The sequence below is a fragment of the Bombus huntii genome, chromosome 14 (genome assembly GCF_024542735.1).
Source record: "Bombus huntii isolate Logan2020A chromosome 14, iyBomHunt1.1, whole genome shotgun sequence".
Classification (NCBI taxonomy): Eukaryota; Metazoa; Arthropoda; class Insecta; order Hymenoptera; family Apidae; genus Bombus; species Bombus huntii.
This window is the reverse complement of record NC_066251.1, coordinates 644269-666556: the sequence shown is the minus strand read 5'-3', so window position 1 is coordinate 666556 and position 22288 is coordinate 644269. Positions and strand designations below refer to the sequence as shown.

Genomic DNA, 22288 nt, shown 5'->3' with positions numbered 1-22288 from the left:
CTAACGTTATTAGCGAAAATTTACTTAATTAGGGAAGCGATTTTAAAACTCGATACGTCATCGATCAATTTCGCTTCAAAACTATCTTTCCATTTATTTTTGAAGTCGAATATACGTTTCTGTCAGCCTCTTGAGCACTTAAGAAATATTAATTAATATCGCGTATGCGGAATAATATTGATTGAATTGGACAATCGGAAGGTGTGTACATGCGTGTCTCCAAAGCACGCGAATTCGATTTCTTGCATCGCGAAGCGCTGCTCTATTCTTCGAGACGTTCGAACGACTCGTTACTCGTTAACGAACCGTTCGTGAAGCCGTGTTCACGGAGAGGATGCGGGATTCTAGCGCTATTCTTCGGTAGCTGCAATTCCGGAAGCTGTCCAGTCTGAAAGTAAATCAGGGAAAAGTTTCCCGTGGTTCGGCTACGAAACTTTTCGATCCTCTTCTTAGGGAAGGCCAAGTCCAAAGTGCGTTTCATGTACGGGCGCGCACACACAAATCAAGGATGAGCATAATCTACATTTACAGCAGGGGCCCGATGAGCATCTGCTTCCACCCCTCTTCGCCCTCGACCCCTCATCCCTCGACGCCCTAGTCTGAATCCCTTTCTCCGCCAACGAGCATCCTCCCACCGTCGTGCACGCGTGTATTCTCCCGATCACGATCGTTTCTTCCTCGTCCGCGTCGAACTTTGTTCGCTCGTTCCCTCTCTCTTCCATTTACACGCCAGAAACGTATAATATACAGCCAACGCGTAGTATACAGCGTCGGCCATAAGTATATCAACACGCTTATAAACATTTAGCGTAAGTCGAATGCTTTTGACTACTTTTATTTTCTAGCTGTACTGTTATAAATAAGCTGCGGATTTTTATGCAATTTTCTATTCTTATCAAGAGAATCGAGAAAACCGGACGAAATTTATTTCGTTATATCTATACGCATGATACAGTCGCCTCGGAAAGAGTAAGCCAACGCCCTTTAAACGTAAGACGGCTAACTTGGTTCCCGAGGTGACTATATCTGTCTATAATGTAAAATATCGAACAAAGTAAAATTTGTTGGTGTCTTGCATCGAATGTAATTGGGTAGGTGCGCTGATACTTATGGCCGGCGGTGTATTATATACGCGCGTGCGACACCAGTGTCGATAGGTCACGCGGAGATCTCTTCGTACGTTATCTTCAACTTTATTATTTGCTTTATCGCTAGCGAAAAATTTGTAATCATTTAAGCTCGACCTTTCAATTCATCTCGATTTTTCCGACCTCTCCCTCTCTTTCACTCCCTCCCTCTCTCTCTCTCTCTCTCTCTCTCTCTCTCTCTCTCTTTGCATTTATTGCGTCTCGAAACAGAGGATTCTCTTTTTGCGTTCTTCGCGAAATCTGTGTAGATATTGTTGGTTGTTGTGGGTTTTATCTTCTCGCTGCGAGCAGGATAAAAATGCGCTTTGATAAAATGCTTAACGAGTCGTAACACTTTGTATATAGGATGATACTAATATATTGTGACGATATGAGTAATTTCAATATGCACTGGTATTTTTTCGTTCGAGGGTGAATGTGCGTCTTTCGATCGTGAGGTCATCGAGATAACAGTAATATACAGACGCGTATTTATCAGCAATCGTGTTCGCGAATCTTAAAATGTTGCAGAAATTGTTGTGTTCGCGCTTCGAAGGATTATTTTTCGCTTAATAAGAAAACACGCGTATCACGCAGCCTTCTTTAAACTTAAGATGATTATTAAGGATAAGGAAACGCGACCAGATGCAAAACGAAGGAAAGAACGCGGCAGAGTCGAAGGTTAGTCAAAGCATGGAGATTTACTTTCGGGCTCCTGAACTAGATTAGCTGGCTCGATAGTGGAGAGTAGACGCGAAGGTGTTTGAGAAGTTGGCGAAACGGGCGAGTGCACGGTGCGACTCGAATTCCTGACTAATGCAAGTCCCTCGTTACCGAACGTACGCCGCCATTCGCCGCGCTCCCGTTATGGTCGATATGAATTTGCCACAGCGTGAAACGCCATCGTCCTGAAACTCTTCGCTTCCCTCCCATTCTCCTTCTCTTTCTCTCCGTATCTTCTCCTCGAGAGTAACGCGCCAACAATCTCGTGTCTCCGCTCTTTCTGTATTTCTCTCTCGGTGGCCGTCGGCTGGTCTTGGTAAATTCGCGATGTTCCACGGTGAAGAGCAAAAGTCCATTAGCCACTGCGAGAACTGGGTTACCGAGTGGAGCTTGGACAGATAAAAAAGATTCCCGACGATTCTCTATATTTGGCGCTTGTCGTTCCCTTTCGCCGATCAGCCGTTTCTGATCCGAGATCTCCGATTCGAATGTCAAAGTCTCCAAAATCATGCAACGTTTCCCTTGGTTTCTCTTACCACGGATACGCGTTTCTTACGCCGAATGTCTCCGCAAGAGTTGATATCGCGTTCTCTGGAAAGACGGTCTATCGTCCTAGAGAGTCTCTTAGCAGTTTGACTGAAAGCACCACCCTATGGAGTACCATATCCTGCTATCCTCTTGTCTCATTGGCGTAGGCTTCGCTGTTCTCAACTTCGTTCTCCTTTATCGTTATAATGATAAAAGTTTCTTCGGATAGATTTACTAGTTTGTGCGTCGAGAACGACAAGTGAAATTCCTATAATAGAAGTTCGTCGATTCTCCTTATTGCCGATAATTTTTCGTTCATACGGTAGGTGTCGAGCTCCAGATAAATAAAGTCCGTATAAGCGGAATTCGCTCGTAATTTAAATTCTCTAAAATATTCCATTTGCTCGTTATAAAATTCCACGAAATATCACTTTTGCAATAGGGCGAAAGTGAAAAATCTATCTGACCAGAAACCTTTACACGCTGTTTAACGACAAAGAGGGATAAATTGTGGCAGCAAATCTATTAAATTAAACATGTTCTAGTATAGTCTGTTATCACAGCATAGAAGTTGAGTCTCTTCTGGTTAACAATTCTGCAGTTGTATAACTGCATAGATCCTCGATCTGCGTATTCTTGTTTTCGTTGCAAGGGTACCAAAAGTAGCCTCGCTTTCTAAAAGAAGTATAAAAAAAAGAAGAAAGAAAGGAAGGAGACTGGCGGAGACGAAGAAATTGATCGCAGGCCGATTTAAGCCGGGTAGGAAGAGCGATGCCACCTGTAACAGATCGTGAGCGCGCGTAATCGGCGAAAAGCTGGCTGGTCGAACGCGTGTGCAGACATTCACGCTCGCGCACAAATGCACGCAAGTGCGCGCCGCTGGTGGGTCTGTACGGCGCCGACCTGCACCACGGTTCGGAATAGACATCTGGCCAGATTTCGTTAAGTTTGGCCCACGTGTACACACCTATACGTACGTGTATATATACGGCATATATAGACGCGTACACGCGACACCGGGGCTCGAACAAATGTGCATTCGGCTCCTGGCGCCAGAGCCGAAAAGGGGGCTCTGATTTTTTGGCAGGTGCCACTGTCCTCGACCAGCGTCACTTTCCGACGTTCAATGGCCTGCCCCCGACTCACGAAATTCCTCGGAATTTCGAGTCTCATCGACCGCGAGATACCACGGGTCAAACTCGACCATCGAACTTTGTCTGCCCTGTAATTTCCCTCTGATCATCCTCCACTCGATTCTCTCTCTCTCTCTCTCTCTCTCTCTCTCTCTTTCTCTCCCTCCCGCCCCTCACCCATTCCTCGGCTCCGTCGATTTAGCGGGAAGCAATTCTCAGAAGAAATAGCTGTTCCGTCTATCGTCGTTTATAAGGCACCCTTGCCTTTCCACCCTGAGTAAAGGAAAGACCATCGAACGCGCGTGAGAACGCGTGATCTGGTAAAACGTGAAGGCGAAAATGGCGGCAGCTTCTCACCTGTTGAACGCAACCCCGAGGCGATGCAGAAGATTTGCTCCTGCCTCGAACGTTGATACTCTTGGTGGTCCTCTTGCGCCGTGCTGGTTCACGTGAACCCGTGAATGAAAACCCGGGTTAACCTAGTCGTGAGAACTGGAGTGAGAGGGAGAGAGACAGCACGAAATCGGAGCACGTGTACGCCACGTGCCATGGGCGGCACGAGCTCGCGCGCGCGCGCACACGCACGCACCTTCGCCACCTTTTTTCCACGCGATTTTACTTAACGCGGGCACTTCACCCGTTTTCACCATTTTCGATCGTCCAGTAGCAAACCGTGAACCTGTTCTCGCGCGCACTCGCGATTTTCGGACGAATCGTGCCAATGTGCATGCATCCTATCTTTCACTTTGGGTTTACCTTCTGTACACAGTGTCCCATGAAAGTATTTGAACTATTATCATCGGACTGCGGATTTTTATGAAAATTCGTATTTATATGAAAACGAGGAAAGTAGAAACTTAGACAGAGGAGGTTCGTTTTATCCGTTAAATATTACAACAGATCTTGTGTTTTGGGTATTTTATATATTTTCGTTATCATGTACTATACGTGTTTCCGATCTTTAAATACCCCATGAATGTATAAAAATTCGTAGAGTTCGCGCTTTTCTGAACAACTATACCTTAAATGAATATACTTATACTCGTCATACTGACGAATAGATTGCTGATATATGTGCAAAGATAGATATATGTGCGAGAATGTAGATGAATATAGAAATTTATAAAATATCTGTACTAATGATCTATAAAATATCTTTCATCTGTATGCGCAAAAATATGAATTTGCGTAAACATCCATAAATTGAAAAGTAACTGCTAAAATTCTAAGCTACGTCGTTCGTGTTTATCGTTGCTTTTCTTACGGAGACATCGAGTTGGATCCTGTCCAAGGAACACGAACAAAAGGGATTCGCGAAACGATACCCTCGACGGATAATCCATTTCAGGAACATTTCAGATCATTTTCCTCTATCAATCTCGTTCGATTATTTCTTGGTCTGCGCTTAGGTCAACATTTCGAGAGAATTGAAATTGAAGTAGTAATTGATCACGAGGAAGATCGAAATTTCAAGAAAACTTAAGTGATTTTTGGCTTTACGATGTTTATAAACCTGTAAAAGACACCTGTAAAAGATGGCGCTCTGAGAAGACAGATCCCCCTCTTTGTCCAACGAACGACTCGATTACTATATCGTTTTCCTCTGTCAATTTATTTCTCCCAATTAATTCCCTGATTTTTGTTCGGCGCGAGAAAAAGAAACTTTAAGAAAAATGAACGACGTATTGCTTGCCATGAGAAACTTCAGTTATGTGGGCTGCGTGAATCATATACGGCGCTCCATGTAAGAACAACGGCAAAGAAATATATTTATCTATACTCGAACAATCTTATCGCTATCCGCCCAAGGCTAAAACAGTTCCGGTCAGAAGGAACCAGATATTTGTGATTATTACTGCCAATGTATTAAAAAGATGTTTGAGAGTCACTGGAGCCCCCGTGGCCTGCGCCACTGTCCTCCGGTGGGCCCCTTCTAGGGTAACACGAAGGGGGGCACTGACAGCGACAGCTGCCGCTGCTGCTGCTATATTCCCCTCCTTCTTTCTTTCTCCGTCTCTCCTACGCGTTGTCCACGTCTTGCCGTTTCCACTCGGTCCCTTTTGCCGGAGCCATAGCCCTCTTGGTCCCGCGGGGCCCGTTGGCACCACGGCATCCCCACCATGATGCCCATGGTCGCGTGGCAGCCAGCCTTCTCCTCTACAAAATACACCTTCGCCGTTCCGTTTACATCCAAACGCCGCAACGGACGGTCCCCTTTTTTCTTCCTTTTTCTTTCTCCCCCTCTCTTTTTCTTTTTCCCTTCGTTCTTTCTTCTTGCAGCGCTTCCTTTCCTCAGACTGCGAACATCACGCTCGAGCCAGCCTCGCTTCTTCTTGCGAATCGTACGCTCGATTCGTCTCTTCGCGTTGATACGTACCGGTCGTTGCGCTTGCTACTCTTTTTATCCCAAATTTTTGCTGCTCCTGCTATCTTCCGCTACGGAAAGTAACGGTTTCAAAATACTCGCTTCGATAGCTTGCATCGGTCTCTCCGATTCGGATTTCACCTGCTCTGATTGGTATACAAGGGATGATTTAATTAGTTTCGTTGCAATTGGAACGTCGAATAAGAATCGATGCAGGCTCGATTATACTTGTATCAATCATATGTACGTGCACGTACATTTATATATATGTGTACATACACGACTTTTACACACCTGACGATAAGTATTCTTTCGTTGCTACGCGTGCATTGCACTCCGTATAGTAACAAGCAACTGCCGAGAAAAAGTGGCTCGTCTGCATCGATCCTGAGTGAAGTATTTCCGCGAAGTCCATCGGTACTCGAAGAATTTGGATCGGCCACCGCGTTTCGCGACTTCGATTTCTATAATTTTCGTTCACATTCGTGGGGTCCTTATACCTATCCGTGTACCTAGCCGTACACCCATAATACACTGCGGTTTCAGAGCCGATGAATAAGTTGCGATATTATACGTAGAAGTATAACGCACACGCTCTTCCGATTATTTTCACTACGCTGATTCCACTGTGGCCTTGCGAGCGAGCTTTCGAAATTCTGGCCTTGCAAACAGCTTGGAAACTTGGAGATATAAAAACCTGCATGAAAAATTCCTTCGAATATTAATTTCATCCGAGTCCAAGCCGAACGTTTCAAGACAATAGCGTAAGACCCGCGTGTTAAGTAGCGTTAGATCGTCGTTGCAATAGAACAGAGAGAAACGATCGTAGATCGATCGAACGATTCGATCGGAGTCAGGGCGCTGGTTCGGTTGAGCACCAGTGTCTACCTGAGTTCTTTTTCATATTTTTTTTCCTCTTTCTCTGCTGGTCTTCTATTCTTCCTCCCTCTGGTGTACGTATCCCCTCTACCATTGGGGTCGAGGGCCCCAAGGGTGGCAAACCTTTCCCCCTTCCTCTTCTTTCTCTATTCTCTGCTGGCCGCGAACTTCTTTCTTCTTCTTTTTTCTCTTCCCTTCCTCCCTTCTTCTTTCTCTCTCCTCCCTTTCTTTGTTCGTGCGTCTCTCTCTCTCTCTCTCTCTCTCTCTCTCTCGCTCACTCGCTCGCTTTCTCTCGCTTACCTGCGGGAACTTGGAACACCCTTTTGGGTCGCGTGGCACCGTGCACCGGCATGGTACACACGCGAATTCTCCCATAGAAATCGCTCGTTGGGGTGCGTGGGTCTGCGTAGTGGCGGTATACGTATCGGGTGTCCTGCAAATATAACAAAGAAAAGAAGAATTCTTGAGCCGAATCTGAAAATTTATACAGAAGTTACGACTATCGCAAGACGCTTACCGCAAATGTACATGTATCTAGTAAAAAAATTAGCATACAGCATGAATAGATATCTGAAACATATAATAAGTGCAGAGTAATCTCTGCAGGTTATGGGTATTCTATGTACTTTTTATTTTCAGATTTGTTTCAGAATTTGTCTGATACAATCGCGAAATGTTTCGTTACGGTGGAGATGAAATTTCAAAATGTTTCCTATAATACGCGTGATGTATTCGTAAAAGGTTTCTGTAAGTATTGGAATACTTTTGTCAGACGCTGTATCTTGTATTTTGGGAATGTCAGTCGTATCCTGATTTCTTGAAACGTCGTCACGAAACGTCGAGGACGACTATTAAAATTTACACGCGGGCGTAAAAAAATGCAGCGACTATTCGAGGGAGATAATCGAATTAAGCCTTTCCAAGGCGCGCAGGTGTTTCATTATTTCTTTCGTCGTTTTTACAAGCTTCGCCGTCACATTTTTCTCCGCGTTCATTTACGTTTGGTTTAATCGTGCTCTCAACAGGTGGCGATACAACACGTTAGAAATTCGATCGACCAGATTTCGGGCAGCTTTCTTTCTCCGCTCGATCGTACGAGGCAAATTGCTCGAGGTCCTACTTCGCGAAGCTGTGGTTCGTCGCCGAGACAGCGACGAAGTTTTGCCGGTGTTTCGCGTTTCTCGAAAGAGTTGCTGGTTGTTACCCGATGATACTTTATTTTTCTTCGTGCTCCTGTTGCTAGCTACATGTTAATAAAAGTTGCCGCTTGTGGCTAGCGGCGAAGATCAGAATCGGAATTAAGAATCGTCGCGACGGAAATAATTGTTTCTTCGGTGTGTAAAGTTGGCTGACTGTTTCACAACGCACGTTGCTATTTGTTGCATGATCGATATTTCTAGTTTACATTTGCGCGTAGACAACTTGTTGCTAGGAACACATGCCGTTTCGAAACCGAGACTAAAGCAAAATGTTCCTTTTATTACGTTGTTTCAACAACGCGAACAAAATGTTCCTACAAGTTGATATTTGTTGGGCGTCGTTTGAAACGTGCAGCAACAACAAAAAGTTGCGCGTTGCTGCCTCAGCGATGACGCGGTTCAAGCGAGTATCGGTTGCTTGTGGGAACGAAAAAGATCCTTTGGTCGGAGTTTGGTCAGAGCGCAGCAAGGTACCCACGCCGATCAGGCGACTGATCGTTTTTCGAAAAAAGGGAAAAAATCAAGGGTCGGGTCAAGCTGTCGTTGGTATCCGGGGTCAAAGTACAGTCACTTAATTCTGGTCCACGTTGAACACGTTCGATCGAGCGTGTAATCGTGTCTTTTAACGCATCCCTCGATCGTCCCTAGATTATGGAAATTTTGCGTTATATGGAAGCAACGTGCCTCGTTAATTAAACCCTTCTTCGTTAACCCGTCTCGCGAGGCCGAAGCCGCATTTTTACCACCTGTTCTTTAATTTCACTTCGTTCTATCGGCTAGATGAGAACCGGATGCTGACGTCTAGAGACGTTTACCGAGGTGGATTAGTACGAACGATAAGTCAGTCGTATCGCGTGGCTCGCTCGAACTTGGACGTTCAACACGAAAAGCTTTCTCGCTGCTTTTCTCCGGAATCGGGAAATGCAGATACGCCGGTCTACCGTTTCGCGGTGCCTTGTCTTTCACGACCATTTTTTTTTATGTCCGCGCTTGCTTTTCAACGTTTAGTCGTTTTTTTTTTTACGGGATCGTCAAAACTCTGAAACGCTGGCTGGCATTTTCGCGGCACGTAATATTCGCCGATATTTTTTCCTTTCTCTTTCATGCGACTCTGTGGCGAATTCGCGAAACAGCGTCGAAGCGATACACAGTCGTGGATTATTCGGTAAATCATTGAAAATGATACATTTGCGTAAACAAGTCACATTACACGAAACATCGTTCACACTTATTCCCACTAGTTGTCCATTTATCTTTTTTCCCGACTGGTACGTTCGAGGTAGAGGGGAAAAATATAATAAAATTCGTAGGCGAGCATCGTTATTTGTTCCTAGACTCTATTCCTCCACTGATTTTTGCGTCGCAATCTGTAAGTAAAATAGAATGGAGCGGTTGCAGAGGGATGTACGCGAGGTAACAACACTGTGATCGAGGGAAAATAATTTTAGGTAATTCTAATTCGATGGTGTCGCGCTGATATACGACGCCGAGCAGGCTGACCACCAAATCGCGGTCGTGTCTCGCGCGCTGAAAATCGTTGGTCGCCGCGCGCAACGCGGCGTGGCGCGTGGTTTTCGAGGTTGTGTCGCGCATTTCGCGAGCTGTAATGCCGAATTGATGTCGGCCGAAATCCGTGTAGATGGTATCGTGGCGACCAGTGGCCGGCTGTGGCGCCGGTAATTCGCCGCCGACATTCGCGTTCCCTCTTTCTGCGATCCTCGTATTCCCTTTCTCGTATATAGAGTTAAAAGTAGGAAAACGTTAATCGTTTGGTAGATAAGATACGTGGGAACGTGACACAACGTTTAAGTGAATTTATATTATTATAATACACATGCGTTATCCTATATAAATGGTAGTATAAAATTAGAATATGCGGGCACTCGAGTGGATTTGTAGCGACAGCACATGGACGTTAATAAAATATACGTATGCGTTAACCCCAAACTAGCGAGAACAGTTCGATCCGATTCGGGGAATTGTCGAGGAAAGTATACGCGAATTTGTCCTGCGATGACGTAATCGAACGACACACGTGGAACAGATGATCACCGCGCAAAACACTTATCAGGAGCCGCGGCCGTATCTCTGTATATTACACATAACACTATCTTGCAGTAATATCTCTTTATCGTAATATTAATTCAATACGTCGCAAGATAATTTTTAGGAAAATTGCTGGATCGTTGTAATTTTTCCGACGTCGCTGTGGCCTGTCAGGATACGCATGGCACGGGGCAGCGAATTGGGTTCGATGGTTCGCTACGATGGTATCTTATTTACTACTGTTCTGCCGGTAGTCTTTATCTTACCACCGGCGATCTTTGATTCTAATAGCAGCGATACTGGCATAGAATACTGTAAATCGTGGAGGAACAGGGGCACGGACGTTGTTTCCGTGGCGAGCGAAACACACTTGCTCGGCAAGTCGGACAAGGGCAGCAACTCCGGAATCTCGTCGAGCGGAATCCGTAGTAATTCTTCATCGAGCAATATTCGATAGAGGTGACGCCGGCAGGAGCCAGCGTGGAAGACGAACTAGTCGTGACACGAAGGCCCGGTGCTCAACACTACGTCATAACGGTCGAGCTGGCTTGCACCGGCTCTGAGGATGACACGATGGACCATGGTTTAGCTTGTACTTTGATGCATGATATTGCAGACTCGGTACTGCACGCTTCGGCAAACATGTCACGAGCAAGCCGAAACTGTTAGGATTCATAGTTACCTCGGCCGATCGTGGCATAGTCGGACACTCGCCCTATCGTCTACGCACGGCTATATCCGTCCTCTGTAATATGATATACTCCTTCTGTACCATTCCCTTTTCTCGGCTAGTTATCAACCAGCTGCACTTTCCGCTTTTACCGTTTTAGTAAGAGAATTTCTCTCTCTCTCTCTCTCTCTCTCTCTCTCCCTCTCTCTCTGAATCGCTAGGTAAATTACTTGGAATAATTAATACGTCCCCGGATCGTCGGCAAATCTCACGTTCGAGGATGGTCGATCTCGAGGGTCGAACTTGAAGGGATGGCGATCGAATTGCGCAATAATAGGGTGTAACGTTAAAATATCGTTGAATTAAAATTAATCGGAATTCTTGCGCGGTGGTTTTCGAGACCGGTAAATCCAGCCGATGCTCATAAATTCTGTGCAAGATACGCGCACGTAGATTCACGTTCTCGTCTGTCCGTAGGCGCGTGTGTGTATGGGGTGGGCATTAATAACGGATGAAGCCTCGACTGCGGAAACCTCGTAATGTTTATCTCGTTGTTTATTCTGCATGCGTCGCAGCCGCAACGCGGAAAACGCGTACATCCCGCTTGGATTCTTAACGCGATCGCGGTTTTGATTTATAAAGACGGGGCGCGAATTTATGCCCGGCATTAATTTTGCATCGACTCCGCTTGCCACGCGTTCCACTACGGCATCAGAGCTTAGTCTTCGTCTTATTTCGCTCCCCTTTTTGTCGGTACTGCGTCTGGAAGTAACGTACGTTTCTAATATTATTATCGATATTGCGAGTTACCTAAACTCCGAGGCTCGAAAAATTGCCACGCGAAATTTATAGCAAGATGGAGTTGTTCGCGTCACCCAAGCCTCGACGTCTTACGATACAGTCCGAAACTTTGCATAGAATAATGAAACTCGTCGTACATTACGTATACTTGTTTGTATCGCGACGAATGGATTTTAACCTGGCTTCTTGTCTGTTGCAGAAAAATTAGGCTTCCAGTCGCCGTATGGCCCCACGATGGACAATGGGATGGTAAGTCTCGTTCCCTTTCTTATTTTTACTCGTCGATTATTCTCGAAACGCGAAGCGGGGAAACTGGATGATGTTCAGAGGGTGAATGTAAGGTCTTTTTTCCCCTCCAGAGTTGACCATCTCGAATCTTAAGATAAAGCAGGATTACGTAAGAAACAGGAGCGCAATAATTATTGCAGTCGTAGAAGCAAATTTATCCGAGAAAAAGTTACTCCTTTTCTTCTTCTCTCTCGCGGCGCGCCCTCGAATACCCCTCTACGTAATCCCAAAACTTTATCCCGAGTAATATTTTTTGGGAAGCGGTTCTCATCGTGTTTGAAATTTTCCGCTAAAAACACTGTACGCCACTCTCTTGCCAGTAGCTTATCCGTAAAGCCGGGATTTAATTTCTTTAAATCCTGGTAACAAAGGGAACAGCATCCGTTAAGCGTTCTTAAAAAGTTCTCCTTGAATCATCTCCTCGCACGTTCGTAGTTTCAGCTATTAAAAATATATAAACTTTTTCAAGAACGTCGCGCAAGATTTTTCGCAAATTAGGAGAAACGAGTTTTTCTTTTTCTCTTCAACATTAATTCACGGAACGATGAAAGTTCATTTTGTCTAGAAAGTAAGAATTACCCAATTTCGCGAGGGTTGAGCGCCGTCAACCTCCGGCTTTAATATCACTTACCCTCTCTCCCTCGTTCTCGACGATGTATTTATACGCTTATGTACGTGTACATGCACACACGAACACGCACATATATTAATATATACATTCTACCGAACAAAGGAACCGAGGAAGGTCGCAGGGGGTTAAGCGAGCTCGGATGAAAAGTTATCCCAGAGTGTGGATAAAGTTCCTCGTACTTCCTTCTTCCATGGCTTACTGCCCATCTATTTCTTTTGCCTTCGCGTAGCCTTCGCGGCGATCGGTAATTAGTTACGCCTCTGGAAGAACGATCGGTGCGAAGCGTTTTTTGCGCGAGTTACGCGAAGCACGAGTTTCATTTGGGAAAGGAATGTTGGAAAATGATGTTCGCCGCAGTTCCAACAGAAGTCGACGTTACAAAACGCGTAAGTAGTAAACGGTCGACCTCGCGCCCGCAGTCTTTTCCAGTCTTATCCAGCCTCGACAGATTATTCCGACATTTTCAATTGTCTCACCTCGACGACCATTCCTTCATCGGCAATTACTATCGATGTTTCGCGGCGATCCGTGTCGGAAAATTCGCAGGTCTCGTCGTTGAGCAAATGTCGGAATCTCGTTTTCGAAACAATTTCTTCTTCGGCTTATTACGTAAAAAAACAGCGTATGCATGCGAATGGTTGACGAGGTTTGTCCGAGGAAACGGAGATAGCAGAGATTTTTTTACGGCACCAGGGAATAGTATCTAATCGGCAGTCGTTAAACCATGCCTGATAAGAAGTATTGATTTTGATAGGTTTAGTGAAGTCGCCTTCCATTGGCTTCTTTCGACTGCCTTCTTCCTCGTGTCTCTTCCACTAATCCTGATCGATGAAAATCGATCCAATCGTTCCGAGAATTTTTACATATTCGTCCCTTTCTATACCACTGGCCGTATACAACACAGCGTCGAAAATCGCTCGAACGGCACAGTAAACAACGTTAAACAGCGGTAACGGTACGGGAATAAGGAAAAAATGTTGATATTCCAGACGTATGGTGGAGGAACGTTTGGTCCAACGGCAGGAGGGCCAGGCGGGGGGCCAGGGGGAGGTGGAGGTGGTGGCGGAGGCGGGGGTGGCGGGGGTGGTGGTGGAAATAGCGGAGGCGGTGGAGGTGTCGAGGGCGCCACTTACCCCCCGGACTCCCCGTACTTTCCGTTTGGGAGCCGAGGCGTACCGCCCTCCGTGGGGACGCCTACCCCCGCTGCTAACCCTGCAGCACCTACCGGCAGCAACGGAGCACGGCTACCAAATTCGACAGCCGGTCAGTTTCATCCTTTTCCGATCTCTCTGTATCCGATCGCAATGTAAAAGAATGTACAAAAATGAAGCGTATCGTTCGATTGTTTCAGGTGCCGCAGCCGTAAAAAGGAAGAAAGACGTAAGTATCTTTCGTCTGGTTGAAAGTAGAGGAATCCTACTTTCCTTTGAACCGTGAAATTTCGAGCTAGAGCGTTGCATGTTTAATATACTAATTTCGTTCGTCACATTTCGATGCAACCGTGAAATTATTTTTTTTCGAATGTTCGGAATGGGAACTGATCTCGTGTTCGTCTACTTAACAGGCCCTCGATGGAGCGGATGGCGAAGTCGTGACAACGCAGCACTGGGTGAGTGACTCGAAAAAGATTCGATAAACGCATGCCAGTCCATAGTAAATGTGTTTCCTGTCCCGACATCGGGATTCGATAATGGCTTCGAACGTATCGGAACCATATGAGTTCAGCGGCGCGATTGATAAAAGTCTGTGTCGGAAAAACGATAGAATTAGGTTAGCTCGTAAATTACGCTTTGCCTCCCCCCCTTTTTTTTCTTTCTTTTAGTACGTGGTTCGTCGAGCGAGACTCTTGGAAGACGCTCGGATGATCTCGGGGAATGCTCATGATCGTAATCTTTACGAGCAGAGTTATAGGGTATAATGATTTTACCAAGAGTCCAGCTCGGGTTAAAACTTGGAGATCTCCGGCCTGTTTCTCACGAACCTAATCCCCGATGGTCACACGCCCCTCGTTTTTTATCCATCGAATGGCCTCTTCGCCGCGATTTTTATTTCTCACCGATCGTTATCTCGCTCTTTCGCTGCTAAACCGCGAATCGTTTGGAAGACCGAGCAAGGGAAAATTAAAAGTTTTCGTTTCGCGAATACCTTTGATATTTGTATTTTATATTTGCTCTATAATAATATTGTCGCTATATATGTGATAATAAAATTTGGTCGCTCCGGATATCTGACTGTCACAGATTTCAAATTACAATCTGGTCAAAGTCGGAATTTCGATTTGATAATAAATCGATCGTAAAGCGGCGGGGACAGCTATAATGACTCAGCAATGTGTTTCAACGCTTAATCTAACCGATGTAATTGTACTTGGCGCTAGTAAAATTTCAGAATGTTTCGTACAAATCGCGTGATATTGTACGTTCGTAAGAAGATCGTAGAAGCGTCGGAATACTTTCCCCGGTTACCGCGTAGTGGTTCTGCGAAGGTAACCTCGAAAACGCGACACGCGTACGCGAGCGAGAAACCGGGCTTTCGGTAAATGGAATATAATATCGATTGATAGGAGGGCGTTGAATATTTGTCGTCCGCGTTCGTGACTCTCCTTTGGAGCGCGAAGAAAAAGAGGCTAAGACAAATTGCTCCTCGATGATCAAATACGCTGTCGCGCCTCTTTAAATCCTTCTTCTTTTGCATCCTCTTAAATGATTTATCCCGAGATAAATCCGAGGATATTCGAGGTTTATAATTTCTCTTATCTGTAGGTTTTCTCTTTCACGGCTCGTGTCCAACGATCGTTCGGAGTCTATTCGATTCCAGGCACATCGTAGCCGCGTCAATAAACTACCACTTCCGTGATTACCCGGCAAACAGGGGTAAATATATCGACGGGGGGTTGGAAAAGGGTCGTGGATGGTGTTTTCTCGCTCTCCCTCGACGTCGATTACTTTCAATCGCCAAAAGATCGACTTTCCATCGTGTGCTAAAAAATTTGTGTCGCGAACGATACGTTTGGTTTGATCGCAACTCGATAAAAATCGTCTTTTCTCCTTTTACGTAACGAACTTTCTTGGTAATAGCGTTTCGATCGATAATTTATCGAACAGGCTGGATATCTGAAGTTTCTTGAAGGTTCGCGAAGGTTCAGGGTTGCCGGGAATTAAAAATATCTGCTCACGCGATTCTACGTTTTCCTGGAAATTAGTGCGATAACGCGCCCGTTTCGGCGGCGATCAATAAGATTAATCATTACGATTACGATCATCGTTCCGATCGATCGCGAGCTGTCGTTAATATCGAGGCTAAGAGGCGTAGGGAATTTTTAATTAAGCCGCGTCGAAACGTCTGCGAACAGTTTCACGTGTCCGTGATCTTTAGCGGACAACGGTAAATGAAAAAAGCGAATACATGGTCGTTGATACGGTGATTATCTAATGGGAAACGAGGTATCGACTCGTGAAACAATGCTTGGCGAAAAATCGCGAAACGATAATGGATAATGGGGTCAAAATAATAATAAATAAGCGTGGAGAGTCACGAGCGAATAAATCCTCGACTGTCCCACGGTGCAGATCGTCGTTAATCCAGGCGATATGGTGTGTTACGCGAACCCTCGACCGTAGCGTAAGCCTGCTAATAATTTATTCAGCGTGCAGGACTACGCGATTACGTTTCTATTAGGATATGAGCGTTCTAGTGTCCTCGAGGGTGCCGTAACCCGTGTTCCCGCTGGCTCCACTGGGAGTTTCACTTATCGTCCAGTTTTACCACCGTCTCTTCGCAACACCATGGCCCCTCTTTTTTCTTTCGGGGTTTCCGAACCATCGTGTACCATGGCGCGGTGTCTCGAAAGAAAACAGCGCAAACCCTGTTCGTTTTTTTGGAAATACGAATATGTACCACCCTAGAAGCTGAAACGAAGCAGTTACGTTTAGCTCGGAGACGACGAGATCGAATCGAGTGAAACGTAAGAGAGGAAATCGTTTCGTCGAACGAAACCGCGATTCTCCTCATCTGCTCTTCACGACGATTGACCTATCGTAAACGGAGCAGTCGGAGGAAAGCAGAACAGAGTGTGACCGGTCGTTCCACGTTTCTCGCGACACGCTCGTAAAAAAGTATTTCTCGGTTCGTTATCTGGTCGGGTTTTCGTTGGAAGTTCAGCGTGGTTGCATCGTTCCGTCGTCCATTTCGGTTAAGATCTTTCGAGTCGTATCTTTCCGAGCGACTGAGGAAGGCGTGTTTGTGCATAGGGGGGTCATGGGTATCGGGCAGACCATATGGTGTCGCGTGCTACGGTCGCCAGACCGTGGAGCCCTTCCAGTTCGCCTCCATGACTCGCGCTATGGCTGCCCGAATGGCTTCTCGCTAATTCGTGGCCTCGAGGAATTTCGTGACCGCATCGAGGAACCAAAGATCCAAGCTCCCGTGTAAGTGGCACGTACTCGCGCGAACCATCGGTCGCATGGACCACCTTAAACTTTCCATGGATCGTGCTTCGATCCGATCTTGCTGCCCGCTCGTCCGGCTTATATTCGCCTTCCAATCGTCGTTTCTTGGCTTCTGTCTTTCCTCGCAGCAACAACAGATGCGACTCGTTCGGCAGCGGTCGCTCTCTTGCTCGTGGCATTCGCGATTTGTCGCGTTCTTCGGGGTGGTTTATCAAACACCGTAGGAAGACGAAGAAGACGTAGAATCGATCTTGGGATGCTAACAGATTCGCTGATCGACACTTCTGGATAATAGACAGCGTTCGTCGCGAATGGTCGTAATTATCTAACAACAAGAGTATGATCGTTCGTTCGTGGATAGCGACAGCGGATAGTTAAGGAAATTGGTTCTCTGCGGAAATCTTAATCGTACAATTCGATAGTTGCTCGGGCCCGGTGGACTTTGATTGACGGATAAATTGGTAACGCAGTCGAGGCGAGTTTGCGATGTCAGCAACGCAGGTGTTTTCTCCAAGAAATTAAACTGCAGCCACTTTTTAGGCCTCGCTTTTAATTGCGCTGTAATATCTTCTGAGCTGCGGAAGGTTTATAGCAGCGACCATTAAGGCAGCTATTTTTGTATCGCGAGCGTTTCGTAAGATCGAAAACTCCAATTCGTAACGGACACGTCTTTTCGAAGAATCGAGTGACTTCTATCTACGTGTACGTGCTGTATTTTGTTAGTTCTTCAACTGCTACAGGTAACTATGCTCTGCCACTTTTCGTTTACTTTACGATACGTCATTCCAGACTCTAATATAACAGTTAGTTGTTGTTGATAAATTTGAACGCAATAGTTTCCTATTAATTTTAATACGTTCAATCTAGTTAATGCGATTTAAGTATCGCACATTGCAAATTTAGTCGGATTTAGTCGTGTTGCGTCTTGCATAAAGATCGAAGGTTTTAGGGCAGTTTCGTAGTTACGAAACGCAGTTATACCTAAGTCTGTACGTGAAACATGGTTCTCCAAGCGTCCGAACACGATAATTGGGAGCGCGGTGTTATATAAAATATTATTCCAAGTTTGTAGAACCGTCTATAAGTTTGTTCACTGGCGAGTACTCGCTTCTATTGTAGATAACTCAGTTACATTATTAGATACTTGTTCCATGACGTGGTCAATCGCGCGTATAGAATAAATGAACCGGCGTGCGATTTTTCCCGGGCCTCGTCAAACAAAGTAACAGCTTTACGAGCAATTTTCGATATTCATTTGTCTCCCCCGGACGTTTATCGGCCGCATATCTCGAGAGTCAGCCGAGTGTTGCGCCGCGAATGCAAACGAGAAATACTCGATCTTTCCCGTTTGTCTCCGCCTGTCTCTGCTGGAAAGAGAATTTGTGCATTTGCTAGCAATCCTCCGAGCTACGAAAACGAGTCCCTCCCGAAATGGGAACGACACACGGTTTCTCTCGATTCCGATAACGGCCGTTGACCAGTTCGCAGAAAGAATGCCGTATCGTTTATTTGATCGCGCGGCTCATGCTCGCTAATGATCGGTTCGCTACTGCAAACCGACAGTTTCGGTAACCAGCGAATGGATTCGCAGGCGCCCACGTAGTGGCACGTTAGCCACGTTTCTCGCCCTTTGTCATATCCCGACGGAACTCATTAACAACACAACCATCGCCAAACCCTTCTTCAGGATTCCAAATTACAGCTCGCATCCTCGAGGGTCGTCCGATCGTTACGAAATGATCGCGATTCCTTTCGGACTCTGGTCTCTGTCACGTTTATTCCGCCGGTTTTTCGTATTTTCTCTTCGTAGATTCGAAAGTATACGATATTTTTCATTCTTCCCTTATTATATCAAAGTCTAACGGAGTAATTATTCTCGCAACGAGTCTGACGAAGAACTTTGGGACAGAGGGTATTTTAACTGATCGGTATGTGTCGTATTCGATAAGCCGGCTTAATGGTAACGCGAGGAACACGAGAATCGTCAAACACGCGATTAGACGCGGACACGTTTCGACCGTTAGTGGAATCTGACCGTGGAGATCGGTCGTTGAACGATTCGCCAGTTGGACAGGGAGCACGGGGCTGTCTCGTCAACGAATCAATTACGAGGAATCGCGTGCGAGGCAAGGGAAGAATGGGAGAGAAAGGGAAAGAGAAAGAAAGGAAAAAGGGAGGAAGGTCAGCGCGAGAGGGAGAAAGAGACGGTTTGCTAGAGACGTTGAACGTTGTTTGACGGGCACCTGTTGCTGGTAGCACACGAGCCAATGCCTCTTTCGCTTGCACTCTCCTTCTCTTCCTCGTTCCCTTGCCTCCCCTTTGTGCTACTTTGGTCTCTTCCTTGGTTGGTTGCCGCATGCTATTTTACCACGTCGCACCTTTTGTTCGAACGCGGATCGTTTCGTTTGCTTTCCACCGTTTCGCGATCCTATTCGCGACTGTCGATCCACGAGAAGCTATTTCGTTCCATGCCTGAAAATTATTTTAATCCAGTTTCATCGTGCTAAATTTCCTACTAAACTTCATGCGAATCGGCCAAAGTCGCGAATCACCGTTGCTTTTTAAAACGTTACAATCGTCGTTCTGTAAGAAATCTGCAGGGATCGGAGGAAGGTGTCTCGACTGTTTCGTGTCGGCGATGAATCTCGCGAAAGCAACCGAATTGGAATAGGAATCACGCTTACCACTCGCGGCTAATCTCTCGAGACCAGTTCTATTTAGACACGATCGTGGTAGTCGTCGCTTGACGGAAATATGTTGGGAATTTTCTATAATTTACGAGCGCTGCCTTCTCGAACACGCTATTATTGGACACGCACCGAATGACGCAACGACATTCGCGCCACTTTGAGAAATCCGGGATTTTTGCGGGTACACGAAACTCGTAAACCGAGATGTCGAACTTACTACGATTACGCTCGCAAATGCACTACTCGTTCTCGCGTCTTATCTCGCTCGCAAAGTGCTACCCTATGGAGGAACCGCGGCGCGTTTCACTCTTTCCACGCCCTTTTAGCCCCCATTGTGTCCAGCTTCCATTTTCGTGCTTTACTAACCCAGACGAGCAGTAAATCCACGTATCTAGCTAAAAGTTTTCGTTTCTTTCGCCTTCTCGCGCTCTTGTCTACAAATTGGACTGGTTCTCGGTTTTTTCAAGCGACGCGTTCTTACGCGAACCACAGCAGCGCTGCGATTTATCGCCATTATATCCTCGGATAGAGAATCGAGCGTGGCTATTTATCCGAAGAGACGTATTTCTAGAAATTATGTAACGCGATGAATATTTTATTAGCAAAGATACAGATACGTTTGTCACGATTCTATGACACGATGTACATTTTGTTTAAAAAGTTGAAACCTACCGAACAAAGATGAAAGAACGTTCTTCTGGAAAAAGACGAACAGGAACAAGGGTCATTTTCATAACGAGTCCTTCAATCGGCAAAGAATATAGCGACCGGATAGAGAAAAGACAAACGGGAGAGACAGGGTTGAATCTGTTCGGCGAAGAGACAGGAGCAAGCGCGGAATTATCGTGCGGCTCTTATCGTATTTATCCCCCTTCCTTTTCTTCACCTTCCTCGTCGATCTTTTTACCTTTTGCTCGTCTCCTTTCGATCCTCCTCACACTCTCTCTCTCTCTCTCTCTCTGTCTCTCTCTCACTTTCTCTTCCCCTCCCTCCGTTTCGGTTGGCGTGCAAACTCGCCGCAGTGTACAGAGTACACAGCACCGCGCAGCACGGGTTTATGGAGTGAGTTGTCGACTTACAACGGGTAAACCACCCGTCGCCGACGAGGGGAACGGGACGATGAAGCGGTCGTGTTGGCGGGTGGTGGGCTGAGACGCGGAGAGGGGTTGTATCGGCGTGGATAAAGCGAGGAAAGAGGAGAGATATGATCTATACACATATTTTCTGGCTTCGAACGATACGGGAACCGCACCGCGTACGCACGCTCCACCATTGTTCGACCCGCCACTTGAATTTGTTACATCGAGCGTCGTTAAGCCGCGTAATTGAAACGGAGAATGATTTTTAGTGGAGACTGCGCTGTCATTGTCGCCGCGAAATCACCGAATCGACTAGCTTCGCTGCCCTTTCGGTTAATCCCTTTAAGAAGCGGAGGAATTCTCTACTCGCAGGATCGCGTCACTTATCTTTACGATTTTTCTCCTTTTCGTAATTTCGTTATACGATTCTATATTGGCTTGCCGCGTATCGATCCTTACAACGCTATCGATACTCGCGGTATGAGGTCGTAGATAGGGAATTTTTGTTGGACCAAGTTAATTTCAATAGGAAACGAGGTTTTGTCACGGCGAGTCAGATTAGCGAACGATGCGCAGTCGGCTGAGTATGGAAGACACGGAACGTATACATATATCTGGCGGGCGATCGGCCGAAAATGCACGCGTGAGCGATAGTTTACGGTCATTGTGGGATTATCGCGATAAATTATTGGGTGTATCGCAACTGCGCCTATCGGTATGTCGATAGTATTAATTGGGTCGTCGAGATTATTACCGGGAATGTATCAATAATAATTACCAGTGTACCAGAACGGCCGGTGGATTTTCGTCGAAATTGTAAACCCAAAACTTTAGCTTGTTTTCGGTTCGATTGTATTTTAACCAATTGGGGATGGCGATTCGACGTACGCTCCAGGAACGACGAAACAATACGCTCGTTTATTTCATTAGGTTATTTCATCAGGTATGCTCGCGTCGACTCTTCTTTCTAACTTTTCGAATTTTTACCTCTCGATCTTGCCCTCGTTTTCGACAGACAAAAGGGAATAACGTTGTAAGATGTTTGACACAAAGTCGTATAATATGGAATTTAAGGTTAGATAAATGTAATTGCGACGAAAATGACCGAAAGAACGTAACGTGATCATGTCGATCCGAACAAAAGAAAGACGCTGTAATTACACGGACGAGATAACGCTGCGTGTCCCTCGAAGGGTTGAAAACTGGCCCATACGGTGGGTCGAATGGCCCATGGGTGGTTGAATCTTCCACAGCGTGCGCAGGATATTTAACGATCCGTTTCTCTGTCTCACCGCCGACGGACGAGATTAATCTATTACCTTCGACCGGCACGAAATTTCGAGTGGCGAGCTGTCTGTTCATCCCCTGGTCAGGGTCACGTGGCTTGCCGGGGGTTTTTCTACTCGAGTGGTGCTTCACGTGCCAACCTAACCCCGCGATAGTTTTCATGGGGGATTAACGACCACGGTGAGAACCGCGCGCCAATTAACATATCAATCGCGCGATAAATGGATTTATTTTGCTCGCTCCTAGGACTCACGTACCAGACCCGGATACAATGATTCTTCTGGTTTCGATTTAGGTTTCTGTGGTACCAGCTTTTCAGCACTTCCGCTCGAAATTTTACGCTAAAATAAACAGCATGTGTGCCGTGAGCGTACGGTGGCTGCACTCGCCGGTT

The 22288-nt window shown here is 46.0% G+C and overlaps 1 protein-coding gene across 14 annotated transcripts in view; it reads left to right on the top strand.

Annotated features, from left to right (window-relative positions):
• The window catches only part of LOC126873503 (transcription factor 12-like), a 358169-nt gene that overhangs the window by 7887 nt on the left and 327994 nt on the right, over nucleotides 1–22288 (top strand). For all 14 annotated transcript variants that reach the window (XM_050634434.1, XM_050634432.1, XM_050634420.1 and 11 more), the window contains 4 exons: nucleotides 11671–11720; nucleotides 13380–13653; nucleotides 13742–13770; nucleotides 13955–13999. In XM_050634434.1, the coding sequence (XP_050490391.1) occupies nucleotides 11671–11720; nucleotides 13380–13653; nucleotides 13742–13770; nucleotides 13955–13999 (398 nt within the window). The remainder of the gene's footprint in view (nucleotides 1–11670; nucleotides 11721–13379; nucleotides 13654–13741; nucleotides 13771–13954; nucleotides 14000–22288) is intronic.